Source organism: Taudactylus pleione, unplaced genomic scaffold, assembly GCF_031769625.1.
Source record: "Taudactylus pleione unplaced genomic scaffold, aTauple2 ptg001865l, whole genome shotgun sequence".
NCBI classification, from domain to species: Eukaryota; Metazoa; Chordata; class Amphibia; order Anura; family Myobatrachidae; genus Taudactylus; species Taudactylus pleione.
The window spans coordinates 50,852-71,606 of NW_028286262.1; the positions used below are offsets into that span (position 1 = coordinate 50,852).

The 20,755-nt window shown below is 46.8% G+C and overlaps 1 protein-coding gene across 3 annotated transcripts in view; it reads right to left on the reverse strand.

Moving 5' to 3' along the window:
- Nucleotides 1–12,529: 12,529 nt before the first annotated feature.
- The window catches only part of LOC148436253 (uncharacterized), a 125,163-nt gene continuing 116,937 nt past the window's right edge, over nucleotides 12,530–20,755 (reverse strand). For all 3 annotated transcript variants that reach the window (XM_088465126.1, XM_088465125.1, XM_088465124.1), the window contains one exon: nucleotides 12,530–12,983. In XM_088465126.1, the coding sequence (XP_088321252.1) occupies nucleotides 12,925–12,983 (59 nt within the window). In that variant the 3' untranslated portion in view covers nucleotides 12,530–12,924. The remainder of the gene's footprint in view (nucleotides 12,984–20,755) is intronic.

A 20,755-nucleotide genomic window follows, 5' to 3' on the forward strand; every position in this document is an offset into this window, starting at 1 on the left:
TGGATTTTTAAGTTGAACACCGTGCAACCTCACGGTTTAATGAAAAATGTATCCTTTGCCTGTTTTGATAAGTTTTCTATAGTAAGTGTACATGGAGATCAATTAATATAGTGATCTTATTGCCATAACAGCTGGAACCATATTGCTTTAATATTGCCATTTTATTCAAGTTTGTGATTATTTATTATAGACATTATGTGGTGATGGTTTTTCACATGTATGCTTAATGGCATCTGTTGCATCTGTTTCCATAGCAACCTCCCCGCTCAGCCAGTGATGCAGTCAGTCAGGCCAAGAGCTGCTCATCTGGAGTCCACTGATGATGTCAACAGACAGGGACGGTGTGCGGGATCGTGACGTCACGTTGCACTTGTGGTGTATCTACTTAAGGGTAAGTTGTATGTATTTGTTTGTTATATCCCTGACGAAAATTCAAATAAGCATTGAAACGTTGGATTACCGATCTGCGGATGTGCAGTCTTTATTGTGTTAATGATCGCCCGCACATACAGTGCAATTATCAGGACGATCTGCTGGTATTGGGTGGATCGCCCCGATAATTGTATAGCGTATGCCCAGCATAACACATCGCAGGGACTAGAGTTGAAGCTAGAAAACTTTACCTACATACTGGTCATTAGACAGGGTGGCAAACTGTCAAGGTAACAAAAGTTCTGGTGATGGATTGGAACTGGGACCCAGGAGGATGGGTACAAAGTACTAAAGTAGTCTATTTACTAAGCTGTGTTAGGAGATAAAGTGAATGGTGATAAGGTACCAGCCAATCAGCTCCTAACTGACATTTTTCAAACACAGCCTGTGACATGACAGGAGCTGATTGGCTGGTACTTTATCACGTTCACTTTATCTCCTCACACAGCTTAATAAATAGACCCCTTAAGTCTCTTTAGGGGCATGGGAGTACAGGAGAGGTGTAACCAATGTCTCCAATATGCAGCAACCACACACAACACAACTTACACCTCTGCTTCACAGCATCTCACACTATAATCATGCTGTAAATGAGAGGGAGTTGCCATGCCCTACCATGTAGTCATGCCTTCCCACCATACCTGGGCCTGCTGAGTGCCTTGGCAGCCCTGCTGGGACCATCCATTACCAAATGTCTAGTTTCGCCTATGTGTGTAATGGCTATTACGGTGTGTGGTGCAATGTGACTAAGGGACACCACTGTGCAGTGTAATGTGACTGAGGGGCAATACTGTGTGGCATAATTTGAATTGAAGGTACTATTGTGTGGTTACGCCCTTTCCCAGCGAGACTACACCCTTTTTTGTCAAAGTGTGCCTGCGGCGCGCTCTTCCCCTCCTTAGTGTGTGGAGGGGAGCACCAATGCTCTTTATGTACACAGAGAAAATGTGTAGTTATGGCTCTTCTTTGGTGTGTACAGATGTGTCATCCTCTGTGTTCAGCACCCCTGCCTTAAAAGTTCCTACAGTGAACGCTGTTTAATCCTCTACAACTGGTAAGCTAGGACTTTGTCAGTTGGGGAAATGCCTTTACTTTTCTTTGAGTGTGACCTACACCAATGAGCTTTACCTAACAGAACCATCCAAATAGCAAATGTCTGACTATGGCACATGTATGAATCCCCTGCAGGATGAGCTCTGTTGTGTATATTTTAATACAGAGAATGATGTACACTTGTATGTTGTTCTAATATTCATTATATTTGTAAGAGCAAGTGGGAGGAGTCAGGAATAGTAAGGGGGAGGAGTCTATGCCAGGAGCCAGATGCTGACGCCAAGGTGGGCCGGTGTGTTCTTTAAATGCCAGGGCCTATTTTTAGTCCCAGTCCGGCCCTGGCTGCAGAGCATATATATGGTATATATGTCCAAAATGAAAAGGTATCTGGTATTCCGTACAGAGCACACAGTATATGCAATTAAGGTTACACCCCCCCCCCCCCAAATATTTAATCATATTCACCCTCTATGTGGCTAAAGCCATGTATTCTAAATTAAAACATTGCTAATCTTCATGGTGTTACACAATGTAACACCATGATGTTCCTCTCAGAACAAAAAAGTTGAAGCATCGGTAGGAGCCAAATTAGTGCAACATGCACGGTACACATTGTCCTTAATTATGCTCTATCCTTTATAAAATAAAATAAATCTAGCTCCCTGCAATACATTATAGAAGGGATAGGATCCCACAATAGATTAGAGTGCTGGTTAAGTTTTACATAGTGAAACTGCTAACATGCGTTTTGCCAGAAGTAACTGTCAAGGATTATAGCCGGAACGCATGCAGAGCAGCACATAAGTGTATATACGAGCACATGTCCCCTAGCAGGGGTTTCTTTTGCACCTAGTATAGGGTACATGAAAACTAATAGTAAACTAGTCACTTATGCTATAAGCGCTGCATATATTCGAAGGAAGCTATTTTTTCATTTTTTGAGTGATGCATTATTTTACTGACATCTCTGCATTGACCCTCTATTATCTACATACACTGCAGAAGCAGCCATTTTGGTGGCTAAGCATTTATGAGCAGAGGCGGATTTAGACCTTGTGGGGCCCTAAGCAAGACAATGATTTGGGCCCCCCCTTCCTCTAACAACATTCATAACATTATATTGTTGTTCCTGATCTATTCCCCTTACATTTGTCATTTTCCTCCTTATATTTAACTATTTAAAACTTTCCACATTCTAATTGCAATCCCCAGTGGTAGGAAACATGTGGTCCTCCATCTATTGTGGAACTACATGCTCCGTCATCCAGAACTTCCCTAATCACACAGATATTTAAACAGTCATATCCCCAACCCTCTCTCTTCACTCCCAAGATATTAAGAAACTTCTGTCATCATATAACCTGCAATTTATGTTCACACAAGCACCTCTTTTCAGATTTCCCCTTCCTCATCCCATCAAAGAAAATAAGGGTTATGGTATGACATACCTTTGTTAACTCTTTTTCTTTGAGGTCCATGGGGTCCACAGACAATATGTTGGGGTATAAATCCCGGTCACCAAACAGTTAAACGAAACTAGCTCTCTGTTCCCAGTATGCACCGGCTTCTCCCTCATATACCTCGCCTCCGGTAGCCAGTTCGTTACCAAGCTCAAGCAAGCGAAGACAAAAAGATAAGAAAGAAGAAACCCATACTCACTAATCCAGACTCTGAAAGAGAAAGGAAACTACAGAAAACCCCCCGGAACTACAGGTGCGTTAGGGTGGGTGTCCTGTGGAGCCCATGGACCTCGAAGAAAAAGAGTTAACAAAGGTATGTCATACCATAACTCATTTTCTTCTTCGGGTCCATGGGGTCCACAGCCAATACGTTGGGGATATCCCAAAGCACTAACCCAATGGACGGGGATGCTCCTGAGTCTTGGAAGAGAGGAGAATCCTATGCCCGAAGGATGCATCCTGAGAGGCAAAGGTGTCAAAAGCATAAAATTTGACAAAAAGTATGGATGGAAGACCATGTGACTGTGCTGCACAATTGTTCAGCAGAGGCGCCCTGGCGGGCTGCCCACGAAGGCCCTACCGATCGAGTAGAATGTGCTGTTACGGAGTCCGGCACCCGTAGGCCAGTCTGTGTATAAGCTTGTGAGATTGCCATGCAAATCCACTTGGCCAGCGTCTGTTTATTGGCTGGCCAGCCATGCTGATGACAACCATAAAGCACAAAAAGGGAATCAGATTTCCTCTGTTTGCTAGTGCGTTTTGCATAAATTCGCAATGCACGGACAACATCTAGGGAAGCCTCTTCTACCAAGAGACTTGCATCCTGAAAAGCTGGGACCACTATTTCCTCATTTATATTAAAACTTAGATACCACTTTTGGAAGGTAATCCTGCCTAGTACGGAGTACTGCTCTATCTTGATTAAATACCAAAAAAGGGATTTCGGACGGAAAGTGCAGCCAGATCCAATAGTCTGCATGCAGATGCAATAGCAAGAAGAAATACTGTCTTTGCTGTTAACCACTTGAAATCTATTGAATTTAAGGGCTCAAACGGGGGAGCCTGTAAGACCCTGAGAACTAGTGTCAAATCCCATGGAACTACCGGGAGAACGAAGGCAGGCTGAATCCTCAACACCCCCTGAAAAAACATCCTTCTATCTGGCATCAGGGCGATCTTCTGTTGGAACCAGATTGAAAGGGCTGAAACCTGTACCCTCATTGAGGCCAGGCGGAGCCCCTTTTCCAGTCCGCTTTGAAGAAAATCAAGCACTCTAGAAACCCTACATCTTTCCGGGTCATATTTCCTCAGTTCACACCACTGAAAGAACACATGCCAAATTCTATAATAAATACGAGCAGAGGACGGTTTACGTGCCTTCAGCATCGTCTGTATCACAGACTCAGAAAAGTTTTTCTTCCTCAAGACCGAGGCCTCAAGAGCCATGCCGTCAAAGATAACCAATGAAGATCCAGGTACCAGCAAGGACCCTGTACTAACAGATCCGGTCTCAACGGAAGGGGCCATGGAGTGTCCACGGAGAGAGACTGTAGATCGGTGAACCAATGACGTTCCGGCCATGCCGGAGCTATTACTAACACCGTACTGCCATCTTGCTTGATCTTTCTGACGATACTGTGGAGAAGAGCAAACGGTGGAAACATATGCTAGCCTGTACCGCCATCTTACTGTTCGTGCATCTACAAACTCGGCCCTTGGATCCCTTGTCCAGGACCCGTACCTGGGAACCTTGTTAGACCTCATGGCATCAAGAAGTTACATTTCTGATAGACCCCATTTGTCCATCAGGTTTTGAAAAACCTGTGGGTGCAGGGCCCACTCTCCTGCACTCATCTCCTGCCGACTGAGAAAGTCTGCCTCCCAATTCAGGACTCCAGGAATGAACACGGCAGATATTGTGGGGAGGTGATGCTCTGCCCACACCAGGATCCTTGACACTTCTGTCAAGGCAGCCCGACTCCTTGTTCCTCCCTTGATTGATTTAGGTAGGCTACCATGGTGCGATTGTCGGACTGTATTTGCACAGGCCTGCCCTTTTAAATTTCCTGAGCCTGAACTAAAGCTTTGAGTATTGCTCTTAGTTCCAGGATATTTATGGGTAGCTGGCTTCCTGCCTCTGTCCACCTTCCCTGAAAAATGTATGATCCTGTCATCACCCCCAGCCCTGAAGACTGGCATCGGTCTTGAATAATGTCCAATCCGACACCCAAAAGGGACGACCCTGTCTGAGATGCCTTGTCCGTAACCACCACGACAGGGATAATCGTACTTCTGGAGAGAGATGCAGTAACTGGGACTTGATCGTGTGGTAATCCTTGTTCCAGCGCGACAGGATTAACTGCTGCAGTGGTCTGGAGTGAAATTGAGCGTACTCCACCATACTGAAGGTGGACATCATTGACCCCAGCACCTGCATAGCTGACTGAACAGATATTTTTGTCTGTTGTGAAGCAATTTGCGTACTAGAAGGGGTGATGACTTCTTCCAGTTTATAATCCAGCTGTGACTGTACAGACAGGACACAGCCAGTCCCAAATGATCCTGTAACTGCTGTGGAGACTGACCTAGCAACAGGAGATCGTCCAAGTAAGGCAAAATTCTGACACCCTGGCGTCTGAGGCATGCCATCATTATTGCCATCACCTTGGTGAACACCCGGGAAGCCGTGGACAAGCCAAATGGTAGGGCCTGAAACTGAAAAGGTTCTCCCCCTACCGCAAACCGTAGAAATTGTTGATGGGTCCAGGTGATTGGTATGTGGAGGTAAGCATCCTGTATATCCAAGGACACCATATAGTCCCTCTGTTCCATGGCCAACACAATCGACCGTAATGTTTCCATACGGAACCCGGGTGCACGAACAAACTTGTTGAGCCCTTTCAAATTTAGAATGTGCCGGTATGACCCATTTGGTTTCTGAATCAAGAACAGGTTGGAGTAAAACCCCTCACGTTATTGATTCCCTGGCACCGGAATAACAACTTCCGACACTAGTAGAGATTGGATAGCTTGTTGAAGGGCCAAGGCCCTTACCGAACCCTCCTTCTCCAAAACGTCAGGGCGTACCCGCGGGAGACCACTCCCCGAACCCAGGCATCCTCTGTTGTGAGAAGCCAGGCTTCTGAAAACCGGAGAAGTCGGCCCCCTAGGTCCCCCAGGGTTTCCTAGGTCCTGTCTTTTTAGGCGGAAATCTAGCTGAGGGCTGACCTTTGTTCTTGCCCTGTAGACAAAACCCCAGAAAGGACGCCCATCTGGTTTTAGCCAAAAATGCTGAAGGCAGACCCGCAGCTTTTGAGGCTGCCATGGAGGTCACAATTTTGTCCAATTCTGGACCAAAAAGAACTCCTCCTGTGAACGGAAGGGATTCTAGAGCCTTTTTGGACCCTGCATCCGCTCTCCAATCTTTCAACCAGAGAATCCTACGTGCCACCACGGATTCCGCTGAGACCCTGGAAGAAAGAATCCCAGCATCCAAGGCTGCTTCCCCCAGAGAGGACGCCCCCTCCTTAATAAAGGAAATCACATCCAGCTGTTCCTTGGATGCATCTGGCAAAGATTCTGCCAGAGTTTTCACCCACTCCTCAATTGCCCTTGCAACCAAGCCGTGGCCATAGCTGGACGAGTAGGTGTTCCTGAAAGTGAAAAAATTGATTTAAGGCAACCCTCCAGTCTTCTATCCATGACTTCCTTCAATGAAAGCGCCAGGATCAGAAGCGTGGTACGCTTTATTAGCTGTGCCACATGCGCATCAACAGAAGGTGGAGTCTCCCATTTAGCACATTCTTCTGATGGAAAAGGATACAACAGCGCCACTCTTTTGGAGGGGTGGTTTTTCTTATCCGGACAGACCCATGCTTCCCCCATAAGTTCTGATAAATGTTATGACTTGGGGAACTCTGCCTTAACCACTTTCTGGCGTTTAAACAGGGGTGTCTCCCTATGTGGAGGATCCCCTCCCTCAATATTTAACATGGATTTCACCGCCCTGATCAAAAAAGGGACATCAGCCACCGGGAAGTGATCTTCACCCTTTTCGGAGCCAGACTCCTTAGAGTAATCTTGTGCCTGCTCCTCCTCGGAGGATGTACTGGAATACTCACCCATATGGGAGGCCGAACGCCGTCTAGATTTTGGCTGTTTTGGTTTGGCGGCCTGTGGTGGTTGAAAAATGCCCGAAGATGACGCCATACCTCTACCAGCACCAAGGTCCATCCAGGATGGAAACACAGGGCATAACCATAGGGTGATGCATCTGCTGAGGAAAACCCAAACCGGGGGTGCAGGGGCAGCCAAATGCACTGCCACCTGGGTCATGACCTGGGAAAAGTAAGCCCAGGGGGCCTCTGGCCCTGTAATAGGTAAATTTGACTGATGTGGTGACTGTCTAAAACAGTTCCCACATAGTCCATTTTGTACAAAATCCTGTGAGGATAAGTCTGCTCTGCAGGCTATACAGGATATCAGCAAAGGGGCTCCTGCCACCTGACCCTCAGATTCCTTAGACATACTAACTGCTTAGGTTCCAAGAGCACATGTGATGAGGGTATACAATCGGGAAGCCGGCGCCCTATTGTATACCGAAAGGATGCCAGGCGCCGCGAGCGGACAGCTGCGGGGCGGGGTTAGATTTAGGGAATGGGTATGAAATACCGCCGGCCGCATGGTTTGATTCCAGTCAGCGGTAGCCCGACAGGAGCAGAGTGCGACGCAGCGGAAGCCCGACAGCGCTGGAAATCCCGATTGTGGATAGGTAAGTATCCACTAACCTAACCCCCTTAACCCTCCTTAGGGGTGCCTAACCCTAACTTCCCCCCCAAGTGCCTAACCCTAATCCCCCCCTCCTCAAGGGGGATTTAGGGATAGGCACCCCCCGGGGGACTTAGGTTTAGGTAGTGGGGAAGGGTGGGTTAGGGTTAGGCACTTGGGGGGAGGTTAGGGTTAGGTTAGGTTAGTTAGTACTTACCTATCCACGATCGGGATTTCCAGCGCTGTTGGGCTTCCGCTGCCGGGAACTCTGCTGTTGTCGGCCAAGCACTGCCGGGAATCGAACCCATGTGGCCGGCGGTATTTCATACAGATTCCGTGCTGAGCATCTAACCCCCAACCACACACCCGCAGCTGAGGGATGAGGGGAAAATACAGCAGTGAAAGGTTAAAGGACTGACAGTTATTCAAAAAAGACAGTACTCAACAAACATCAATCACATGCAATGCATAAACACTCTGCGAGCAATATGCAATTTTTGCTCTTGCCACTACAAATTAGCTCTAGGCATAGTAGGATAGAGCTCTGTAAAACCTGATCCAGCAGTAGGAGAGGTATACAGAGAGACTGCCCAGCCTCCAGAGCGAGCAGCATCTGAAAGCACCTGAAAGTGTACGCTGGCTGCTCATATAGGGGAAGCTGGGCGGAGCAACCCACAACGCATGGAAAAGTGACTGGCTAGCGTGTGGATTGGGGGAGGGGCCACCGAGGAAAGCGAACCTCCCCTATGCTGCTTGGACCTGCCCGGTAAACTGACATGGCCGCCGCCAGAGAAACAACCCCCGGCTTGTCTGGAGCTGCGTCATATCCCGGCGGTCTAGTGTAGGAGACAAGCTGTTATGTCCTCCCGACTGCAGCTGACCTCCGGCCAGTCTCCACTGCCGGAGCCCGAACCGCCACGTGGTCTTGGCGTTAGCAGCCACAGAGACCCCTCTTACCTGTCATCCCCTTGATCCGGATGCAGTCCAGGTGTCAGAGCCCCTGCCAAAGACACTAGCAGCGTTGCAGCATCGGAGGGGGTAGCTGTAGCAAGGTGGCCGATGCGTCTCCAGTCAGATGCGAGGCTGCTTCCAGGACAGCTCAAACCACCCGCCCGATGGAGAGGAAAACTCTCTTTTAATATACTTATCTTATTTTTTTTTATATTACTCGTCTGCGTGATTGCTCCTGAAACCACCAAACAGGAAACAACTGGCTACCTGAGGCCAGAGGCGGGGTATATCGTTTAACTGTTTGGTGACCGGGATTTATACCCCAACGTATTGGCAGTGGACCCCATGGACCCCGAAGAAGAAGAAAAAAAAAAATACAAATGTACCCTCATACTTCGTTCCTATTATAATACACACACTAGGTAGCCAGTACATCAACACCAGTCCTTGCTCGGAAGGCTAGCCTGGTGTATTGAATAGTTCAGTTTAGCAGTATTCCATCAATTTAGCTGTGCAGTGCACCTATAAGCAAAGGCCCTCTCCCCCCCACCCCTCCCGAGCTGGATTAAGACTTTGGGGAGCCCGGGGCACACTTATTCACATAGTCACACACAGACGTACACACATATATAAATACAGTCACAGACACACACACACACACACACTGTCACTCACATACATACAAATACAGTCTCAGAAACACTATGCATGTCACATTCTCTCTTAGGGGTGGGCAATAAGTGGCCCTCCAGCTGTTGAACTACAAATCCCAACATGCCTTGCAACAGTTTTAGCAATGAGGCCAAATAGGAAAACTGTGGCAGGGCATGCTGGGATATGTAGTTCAACAGCTGGGGGAGTCGCTTATTGCCCACCCCTACGACAGGGTAAACTACACTCACTGTCTATAGCACAGTAGCTGCTCCGTCCCCTTCTCTGCTACACTGCAGCTGTAATCAATTGCCGGAGGGCCCACTGAGAGAAGGGTGTCCAGGGTGACATGCCCCTCCCCCCAAGTGACTGCTGGAAACACTCAACAACACAGTGCATAGCGATATTTTACCCGATCTGGCCGATTCTGACACATTGGAACGATAGATAGTGTAAAATATGGCCAAATCGTGAGAAAATCGTGAGTCCCCACTCACGATCACGATGCGATGCACATCGCATCTTCAGATCTGCCGTGCTGTAAGGCAGATCTGCCAATCTGGGATACAAATGCACTGGAGAAATAGATCGTATGCACTGCAACACCAAATCATGTGCAGAGCTGCCGAGAAGAGTTTAAGGGAAATCGTGCACAATGTCGGATCGTGAACACATCGCTATGTCTGTGGCCAGCTTGAGAGAGTCGCACCCGCCCAGCAGAGGTCCAATCAATGTGCTATCAGTCTGCTGGGCACAGAATTATATAAAAAGCCTCCATTATACAGCCCTGTCGGCTGACCCCCTAAATTCACTACTGTTTATGATCTACATCTTTTCAAATCACTGAAGCATATCCTGAACAAATATCCATGAAATACTTAGGGAGCAAGTCAATTCTAGGTGATTATACGGAATCGGTATGAAATACCGCCGGTTCGATTCCCGGCAGCGGCAGCCCGACAGCGCTGGAAATCCCAATTGTCCTCATGTAAGTATATACTAGCCTAACCCTAACCCTCCTTAGGGGTGCCTAACCCTAACCTCCCCCCAAGTGCCTAACCCTAATCCCCCTGTAAGTGCCTAACCCTAACCCCCCCTTCCCCGCTGACTAAACCTAAGTCCCCCGGGGGGTGCCCTAAACCTAACCCTCCCCCCCGCGGCTGTCCGCTCGCGGCGCCCGGCATCCCTTTGATCGGGATGCTGGGCGCCTGTCTCCCGGCGTCGGGAAAATGACAAGCGTCTAGATATAGACGCCTGTCCTTTAACCCACGCTGGGATAAAGCAGTCGGGAAGCCGGCTGTCGGGATCACGTCAGCCGGTTTCCCGATTGCAACCCAATTATAAATCACCTTGACATCACCTTGCCGGCCCATAGGGTTGGACAGGAAAATATAAGGATAATAGTGAAGTCTGTGCAAAGAGGAGGCGATGCAACATTAACTGGAATTGAATTGCCCCAATTCGTTCCTGAAGTATATATCTGCACTCCTAAGCCTCTATAGCTAATAGAGAATTGGATTTAGATGGGATGTACTGTAGTCAATAGTACGACATTTGCAGTGCCAACAGGCAATATGTCTACATTCTAAGAATGTTGACAAATTAAATGTCAACATTAGGGTTAGACTGCAGATGGGGCAATTAGGGTAAGGCACTAGAGGGCTAAGAATTGAACACTTCCAGAATGCTGGAGGAACCGCGGAAGTGAGAGTTACATGATTGCCGGGTACTGGAAGCCACTGCAGCTGTGAGGAGCAGGCAAGTCATCGCTGGGCCACTAGAGACAATATGTTGACATTCTAACATGTTATCATTTAATTAGTGGCTACATTATGAACGTCAACATGGTAAACGTCGACATTATGACTGCCGACATATCACACCCTTAGAGGACAGTTCGTTGTATTAAACCATAAGCAGTGGTGTGCAAATGATATTTTGTAAATACTATAGTTCGCCTTTTATGCAAATTTTTAAAAATGTGAAGAATAATGCAATTTAAAAACCAATATGCACAGAACCTGTCAGTGTATATATTTTTTAGCTAATTTGGGGGTCTATTTACTAAGCAGTGTTAGGAGATAGAGTGAATAGGGATAAGGTGCCAGGCAATCAGTTCACAACTGTCATCTCACAGGCTGTGTTTGAAAAATGACAGTTGGGAGCTGATTGGCTGGCACCTTATCACCTTCCACTCTGTCTCCTAACACTGCTTAGTAAATAGACCCCCTAGTTCCTAAAGACTGTTTCTCAATATTGGTTCAGCCTACATATCTGCCTCTAAAAAGGTTTTCCTAGAGCGAATACTTTGAGATTATGAATTATTGTACACATTTACCTTTCATATGCTCTTCCCACAACCTGAGCCTACGCACTAGTTACTACTACAACGCCGAATCAGCTTTTGCTCACATTTTTTATTCCAAATAATATACAAGTGTCTTACTGTGAAAATTCAAGAAAATGTGAAAGTGATCCACTTTCAATATAGAGTACAACCTGTTATAGAAAAGTAGCGACTCAGATAAGCTGCCTTCAACGGAAATTTAAAAACATCAAAGAACAACTCAAACATCAAGACTGCTGTATCAGAGATCAGAAAGCTAGCATAGCCTATACAAAAATCTTTTATACCTTCATTAAAAAAAAAAAAAAAAAAAAAACACACTATAAAAATAAACTCTCTACTTGGAGACTTCTATTTAATCTTTTGTTGACAGTGTGCAATGGGAATAAATTAAATACTTCACCTCCAGTAGACCCACTTATAATACTGCAACAAGAGTTACTAATGGCAGAAGGAAAAACACCTGCACAATGTCAATGAAACAATTTCAGTCACTTAGTGAAAGCTGCATATGTGAATATATTAAACACAACACACAGTAGACATACGGACAATATACTAGCAAAGAAGTTCCCAAACTCAGTCCTCAAAGCACCCCAAGAGTCCAGGTTTTAGGGATATCCATGCTTGACCACAGGTGACTTAATTTGTACCTCAGTCCATTTGATTTAACCACCTGTGCTGAACCATGGATCTCTCTAAAACCTGAACTGTTGGGGTGCTTTTAAGGACAGTGTTTGGGAATTTCTGGACAAAAGGCCAGCATACATCAGCAATTGATTGCGGCAATTCTGTAATTTGCAATTGACTGAAAAAGGGAAAGATTTTTATACACAAATCGATTGCAAATTGCAGAATTCCTGCAATCAATTGCTGATGTATGGGGGCCTTAACTGTTAGAGACATGCTAAAAGCTATGATAATGTACATCTGGTTTTGTATATACACGCATCACTTTGCACTTTGTTTAGGATAAGTGATCATTATCCCCAGTGCAGAACAGTCACAGCGCTACATTTTAAGGAGAATTGTAGACAAGACTGTAAAGCAAAAAAACATGTCTGGGAAGTTGTGGTAATGAAGCAAACATTGTTACAAATATTTGGAGCACACCTGAAAATATTGTTGGACCTGATTAATTGAACTGACAGATCCGCAGTTGTAGATTTTGTTTGGGAGGTCACATCTAAAAAATGCCAAATATGGTACATTGCAACAAAATAGAACTATAGAGTCTTCATAACCAGAACATCCTTTTATTTCTCATTTTGGTCCCTTTACTATGTTTAAGGGGACGTCCTTGTGTTTCCTTATTGGTAAGCCTGAAAAATAAGAAAAATAAATGTCCAGGTTAGTAGGTAGGTGATTAGAATACTGTGTTTATGTAATGGATAAAGTTGGTCCATATAAATGCAATGCATCTGAAATTTATACTGTATGTTATTCCTTTTTTGTTAATCTTCAAACCTTCAGTGGAATGTAACATTTTTCCTTAAGTTACAAAAATATATACAGAATGTTATTAGTATACCGTAGAGCAGGCGTAGGCAAACCTTGGCACTACTGCCACACTGACATGTCTAGAATGGCACCTGCAGGCAGGGGCATCTAGAGGGCTGGGAGTGGGCACTACTTGCCCAGGTCAATTGGAGGGGCCCGGCAGGTGCCTGGGTTAACTACCACTCCCACTGCTTTGCCCATTACCCCTGGCCACAACTGTATAGCAAAGCATTGGTACATCGGGCAGTAAAAGAGCGGAGACTGCTGCAGCATTCTCCTCTCATTGCCGATGCTATACAGGTACGGCCAGCAGTAGTGGGCAGAGAGAAGTAGCGTTACAGGTGGGGGTAATTGCTGATCACCCCTCCCCTAGAGCTGCCCCCCTGCATAGTAGCTGCATAGGTTTTTTGGAGTGGGCGGGGCCTCACCTCCAAGTACCAGGTCCTGTCACACCTCTCAATGGCCTGCAGAGTCCATCCCTAAGCTACTACACATGCTGTGCTGCTCCTGCCCTCCTGCTTCAACGCCTTCCCAGCATGCTAAACCCTCTCTAAACTGGAGAACCCAAGTGTGGCCCGCATTCTAAGTGAAGCCTGGGCCTTAGGTGAGTAAAACTGGCCACAGTTAATCCTGCTCACAAAATATTCTGAAGCATGTCAGACTATAAAATATCAGTCTAACCTAAGCAAACTAGCTTAAAAAAAAAAAAAAAAAAAAAGCAAGGATAGGGACGCCACTAATGTTTTAGTACCCATCTATTACTTTTGTAACTGTTGTAATGGTGGTGGCACTCCATAAAGTTTTTTGGACTTGTACTGCTGTACATCTGGCGCACACTGAAATAAATGTTGCCTATTCCTCTAGTATAAGCAGACAGCAAAGGAATGCAGTTAATAGTTAAAAATGTAAAACGCATGAATATAGGTAATAGGAGCAAATCTAGCAATTGGGAACAACAAAACTCCACCATAGTATGAAAAACCACCACACAGAAGCAGAAGGAAACTGTATGCAATATCGCTGGACCTAAGCCTGGCGGATGAAATCCCAATGCCGGAAGGCCAGCAGATGAAAACCTCAACTAGGGTAAGTCCCCTAACCCTCCCCTCTCCCACCCTCTAACCCTCCCTTAGTGGTGCCTACCCCAAACCTCCCCCCTAGTGCCTAACCCTAACCTCCCCCCACGGGTTCCTAAACCTAACCCCCCCCCTCCCTGCACCCTAAACCTAACACTCCCGAGGGGGTTGCCTAACCCTAACCTCCCCCTGGTAGTGTCTAACACTAACCACCCTTTCCCTAGCCTAACCGTCGCCGCGGGAGTCCCTAAAATTAACCCTCCCGATGCCCGGCTTACCTACGTTTGGTATGTCGGGCGTTGGGACTACGGAGTGAGGCTAATGATAGGCATTGGTATTTAGACGCCTATCTCTAGTTCTATGCCGGGCTTTCACGGTCGGGATTTCGGCAGTCGGCATTTCGACTGCTGGCATCCTAACTACATCCCAAGCAGAATGCCAGTGGTACCAAACTCAAGATCACTACAATTTCTCAGATATTCACCCCACCACTGTCAAGGGAGAAGGAGAATCATGAATGTTGAACATCTGTCTAATGATAGAACTAAAGTGGAGGGAGGCAGGCACGGATTACCCAGACTTGTTGGAGGGGCCCAGGGCCACTGCTGAAGAGACAAAATGTCCCCCTTTCCTGTGCAGCGCTTAGTAACTTTTACATGTTTTAAAGGAGGCGTGGCAATGCCTTACAGATTTGGCCACACCCCCAGTACCCAACCCCATGTCAGCTCTCGATGGCGAGATCCGGTCCGTTAATGCAAGAACTGTTAAATCACTGCAATTGCACTGCTTCGTGCATGGGTTAATGGTTCTGCATAATATACTGTATGATTGGTGCTACAGGTTAATATGGAGTTACTCTTTACAATGCTAAAACATACAGTAGCAGGGATGACATTTTCTCTGTATAAACAATGAAACATTAAGGATAGTTTAGGGACAGTTCTGGGATAAACATTAAAAATGAACTTTATTATAATACTTATGTAAGTGTAAGTGATTAGATTTGCATAAAAGCAAAAAGATTTTAGGCACTGTCAGTGTTACCAGACAACTTCAGTTCCTGATGTATTTGGTTAATTACACAATCCATAGTTGGTACAACTATCTATTACTGGTAACTGCCATCACAGAGAAAGAGGCCACTGAGCCTTTTCCTAATTACAGTATGATGCAAATCTGCGTCAATTAAAAGGCCAATTCGTAAGCCAACTGTTCCCCCACCCCCTACTACTCATGATATTATGGTATCAATATAAAACTCTTCTACACAGGCTAGGAATCCAGGGCTGTCATCAGGGAGTGCAGGGGATACCGGTGTACGGGGCCCCGCTAGTGCAGATGATCATGGCTACAAGCTGCTCCTTATTCCCAGACAAAAGGCTCCCGTGAATAAGCAGCAGCACAGGTCCAGGATCATCGGCATAAATGGGGTGGCCCCCCGATGTTAGCTTGTGATTGTTGGAGCCAGCTCAAAATAGACATGTACTCCTCTCTTCTCCCTGACAGGTTAGCCAATCGAGGCTCATACACTGCCACATAATAGCCACGCCCCCTCCACGCCAAACATTAAACTGCTTTGCGCAAGCTCAATGAGGAGACAATGTTCCTGATTAAAGAGGGTCCCCCTGTCAGGTTAGCAGGGCCTGAGATCAATAGAAGACCCCCTGTATCTCCCAATACAGAGTTACCTGGTCAAACTAACAGGGTCCCTGTCACTGTGATATGTGACTTCCATTATCCACCCGGAAATATTTGGGGTTCAGTGGTCTGCAACATCATATAACCTGTCCTCTTGACTTCACAAGATTTGTCACCCTTGTAGGGCAGGGACACAGTTCCTTTGTGTTCTCCAAGATAAATATAAAATGGTATCTGAAACACAGACCTCTTCTTCCTAGGGTTATGCTGGGTAAATAAACACTCTAATGGCTGGTACACACTAGACGATAGGTAATCAGATCTGACCTGACGACATATTTGGCACAGTCTATTGTGTATCCTCTATGTCGCTGACAATGGCGCTCCCACGCATAGTCAGCGACATCGCCTGTCGGACCTGCTTGCAGTTCCATCTGGTGACATAGGCCCTCATTCAGAGCCACTCACTAGCGGCAGTACGCTCGTTCCGAGCGATGTTCGCACATCTGCGCATGCGTACGGTTTTTAGTACGCATGCGCGAACCAGTCAGTGTGGCCGAAAATCGTTTGTACGCAATATAGTGAGTGCCTGCTATTTTGAGTGACAGAATGAGGCGTATGTGGGTGGTAACAGGGGAAGGTGCTTGAAAACGGGGAGTGGAGATCAGAACGCAGGCGTGCTTAAAGGTCAAAATGTGCGTTTTATGGGTGTGCATAATTAATAGAGCAGCGTCAATGACCACGTCATTTGTTTTTTTTTAACTCAGAACTGCTCGCAAAATAGCGGTTGAAAAAACCAACCACAAGAATAGCGAGCAGTTCATATCCTGTTCGATGTACTCGATTAATCTAATAAATAGCGGACATGACGTAGGATGCGAGCGGCCAGGGGGCGTAATTTTCCAAAAAACGAACGCAAGTTTTGCTCGCTCGTTCAGACATAGAGGCGTGAACAGACCGCAAACAGCGAACGGTTCATTTGAATAGCCACCCCTTGTTTTAGAACGAACGACCGCAAATAGCGAGTGGCTCTGAATGAGGGCCATAGTTAGCAAGGGCCATGCTGCCGAATGTAGAATGGCCCCTGCCGCCTTGAAGGTGCTCCTGACATTGGCAAGTGTGTATGCACTTGTCGTTGCTGGGACCCCCGCCAGTTCCCGTTGCTTGCGAGATCATACTGGGTACACATCTTTAAAGGTGTACCCAGCATTAGGCCTTAACAGATGTGCTGGCAGAGTAGGGTTATTGCTCTTGGATGTCAATATTGACTTATGTACAATAGTTCATACTAGGGGTGTGCACCGGCCACTTTTCGTGTTTTGGTTTTGGATCTGGATCTTTCTTCGGGTTTTGGATCTGGATTGGTTTTGCCAAAACCACCCTTCCGGGTTTTGTGTTTTGGATCTGTATCACAAATCACAGAATTTGTGGGTTTTTCTGCTCCTATGCTATTATTAACCTCAATAACCTTAATTTCCACTCATTTCCAGTCTATTCTGAACACCTCACACCTCACAATAGTGTTTTTATGTCCAAAAGGTTGCACCGAGGTAGCTGGATGACTATGCAAAGCGACACGAGTGGGCGGCACAAACACGTGGCCCATCTAGAAGTGACACTGCAGTGGCAGACAGGATGGCAGTTTGAAAAACTAGGCCCCAAACAGTACATAATGCAAAGAAAAAAAAAAAAGGAGGTGCAAGATGGAATAGTCCTTGAGCCCTCCCAGCCACCCTTATGTCGTATAAACAGGACATGCACACTTTAACAAACCAATCAATTCAGCGCCAGGGTCTGCCACACGACTGTGGCTGAAATGATTGGTTCGTTTGGGCCCCCACAAAACAAGCTGGCAATGAATCTGTCCATGCACAAACTGGCTCTACGGAGGCAAGATGTCGTCCTCATCCTCCTTATCCACCGATTCCTCACCCTCTTCAGTGTTGTGTACATCCTCATCCTCACAGAGTATTGATTCATCCCCGCTGGAATCCACCACCACAGGTCCCTCTGTACGTTCTGGAGGCTGGTCTCCCTGGAAGAGTTGATAATTCATTTTTATGAACAGCATCTTCTCCACATTTTGTGGAAGAAACCTCCTATGCCTTTCGTGACAAGGTTTCCGACTGCACTAAACACTCTTTTTCGGAGTACACACTGGAGGGGGGGCAACTCAGGTAAAATAGAGCCAGTTTGTACAGGGGCCTCCAAATTCCCTTTTTTTCCTGCCAGTACAGGTACGGACTGTCTGACATCCCTACTTGGATGCTGTCACCGATGTAATCCTCCACCATTCTGTAAATGGTGACAGTATCATATGCAGTGACAGTAGACATGTCAGAAATTGTTGCCAGGTCCTTCAGTCCGGAACAGATGTCCAAACTTGGTCCTGCCTGCCCTGCATTACAGCCAGCGGGTTGCTTAGGATACCTAAGTTTTTTCCCGGCAGCCCCAGTTGTGGGAGAAAATGAAGAAGGAGCTGTTGACGTGTCACGTTCCGCTTCAGCTGAGAGTGTTTTCACCAGCAGGTCTTTGCACCTCTGCAGGCGTGTGTCAGCCGGAAAGAGAGAGACACCACATAGGCTTTAAACCTAGGATCGAGCACGGTGGCCAAAATGTAGTGGTCTGATTTCAACAGATTGACCACCCTGGAATCCTTGCGAAGCGAATGAAGGGCTTCATCCACAAGTCCCACATGCCGAGCGGAATCGCTCAGTCTTAGCTCCTCCTTCACTTTCTCCAGCTGCTTCTGCAAAAGCCTGATGAGGGGAATGACCTGACTCAAGCTGGCAGTATCTGAACTGACTTCCCATGTGGCAAGTTCGAAGGGCTGGAGAACCTTGCACAACACGGAAATCATTCTCCACTGCGCTTGAGTCAGGTGCAAACCCCCTCCTTTGCCTATGTCATAGGTGGATGTATAGGCTTGAATGGCCTTTTGCTGCTCCTCCATCCTCTGAAGCATATAGAGGGTTGAGTTCCACGGCGTCACAACCTCTTGCTTCAGGTGATGGTGGGGCAGGTTCAAGAGTGTTTGCTAGTGCGCCAGTCTTCGGCACGCAGTCGCTGAATGGCGAAAGTGTGCAGAAATTTTTCGGCCCACCCAAAGAGTCTCCAGCACGCCCCTGTCGCTTTTCAGAAAATTCTGCACCACCAAATTTATTGTGTGAGCAAAACATGGGACATGCTGGAATTTGCCCAGATGTAATGCCCGCACAATATTGGTGGCGTTGTCAGATATCACAAATCCCCAGGAGAGTCTAAGTGGGGTAAGCCACTGGGCGATGATTTCCCTCAGTTTCTCTAAGAGGTTGTCGGCAGTGTGCCTCTTACTGAAACCGGTGATACACAGCATAGCCTGCCTTGGAACGAGCTGGCGTTTCTGAGATGCTGCTACTGGTGACGCTGCTGTTGTTGCTGTGTAAGGTGATACATCTACCCAGTAGGCTGTCACAGTCATATAGTCCTTAGTCTGCCCTGTTCCACTTGTCCACATGTCCATGGTTAAGTGGACATTTGGTACAACTGCATTTTTCAGGACACTGAGGACACTTTTTCTGACGTTTCTGTACAGTCTCTGTATCGCCTGCCTAGTGAAGTGGAATCTAGACGGGATTTGGAACCGGGGACACACTACCTCCATCAATTGTCTAAATCCCATTGCACTAATGGCGGATACCAGACGCACGTCTAACACCAACATAGCAGTCAAGGCCTCAGTTATAAGTTTTGCTTCAGGATGACTGCTGTCGTACTTCATCCTCCTCGCTAAGGACTGTTGGAGGGTCAATTGTTTAGTAAAAGTAGTGGTGTTCCTACTTCCTCTCTGGGATGATGAATGACTCCCAGCAGCAACAGCAGTAGGCGTAGCAATGCAGGATCCTCCGAAGGAATCCCGGATAGGAGAGTCAGTCATGCCAGTGACATGGCCTGCAGGACTTCTTCCGATCCAGACTAAGGAGGAAATTGATGAGGAGGGAGTTGACGGTGTGGTTTGGAGGTGCTTGGATACAACAGGACAAAGGGATTCAGGTGTCCCTGGTCTGCTTACGGTCTTAGCCAAAGTTTCTGAACTTGACAGTAACTTTTTATGAACGCGCTGCAGGTGACGTATAAGGGAGGATGTTCCTAGGTGGTTAACGTCCCTACCCTTACTTATTTCACCTTTACATATGGTACATATGGCAAGACAGTTGTTGTCCGGATTTGGATAGAAGTATTGCCAGACCAAAGAGGTGGAATGTTTGGTCTTCTGCCCAGGCATGACTGTGAGGGGCTTTTTCATCCCACAGATAACAACTGTCTCCCCCAGAGCCTGATTTAAACAAACCACATCACCATCAGAATCCTCCTCGCCAACTTCCTCCTCAGCGCCAGCTACACCAGTATCCTCATCCTGTTGTACGTCAACAGTGACATCTTCAATTTGCATATCAGCAAGTGGACTGTGGGTGCTCCTTTCAGCACTTGCAGAGGGCATGCAAATTGTGGATAGAGCCACCTCTTCCCGTCCAGTGCTGGGAAGGTCAGGCATCGCAACCGCCACCACACTTGGATCTCCTTGGGGATTTGTGATATCTTCTTAGAAAGCACAGTTCTTCGGTGCACACAATTCACAAACACAGAAAAAAAAAAATTTTTTGGAGTGCACTTTGGGGATTACAGCACCCTTTAACGGACGAGCCAACCGGCCCTTTACTTATGACACAGGCGCACGCTTGGCGCTGCTCCTTTGTTGATGCACCTGCAGCCACAGTGCACACAATTCACAAACACAGAAAATATTTTTTTATTTTGTTTGGAGTGCACTTTGGGGGTTACAGCACCCTTTAACGGTTAAGCCAGCCGGCCCTTTACTTATGACGCTTGATGCTACTTTG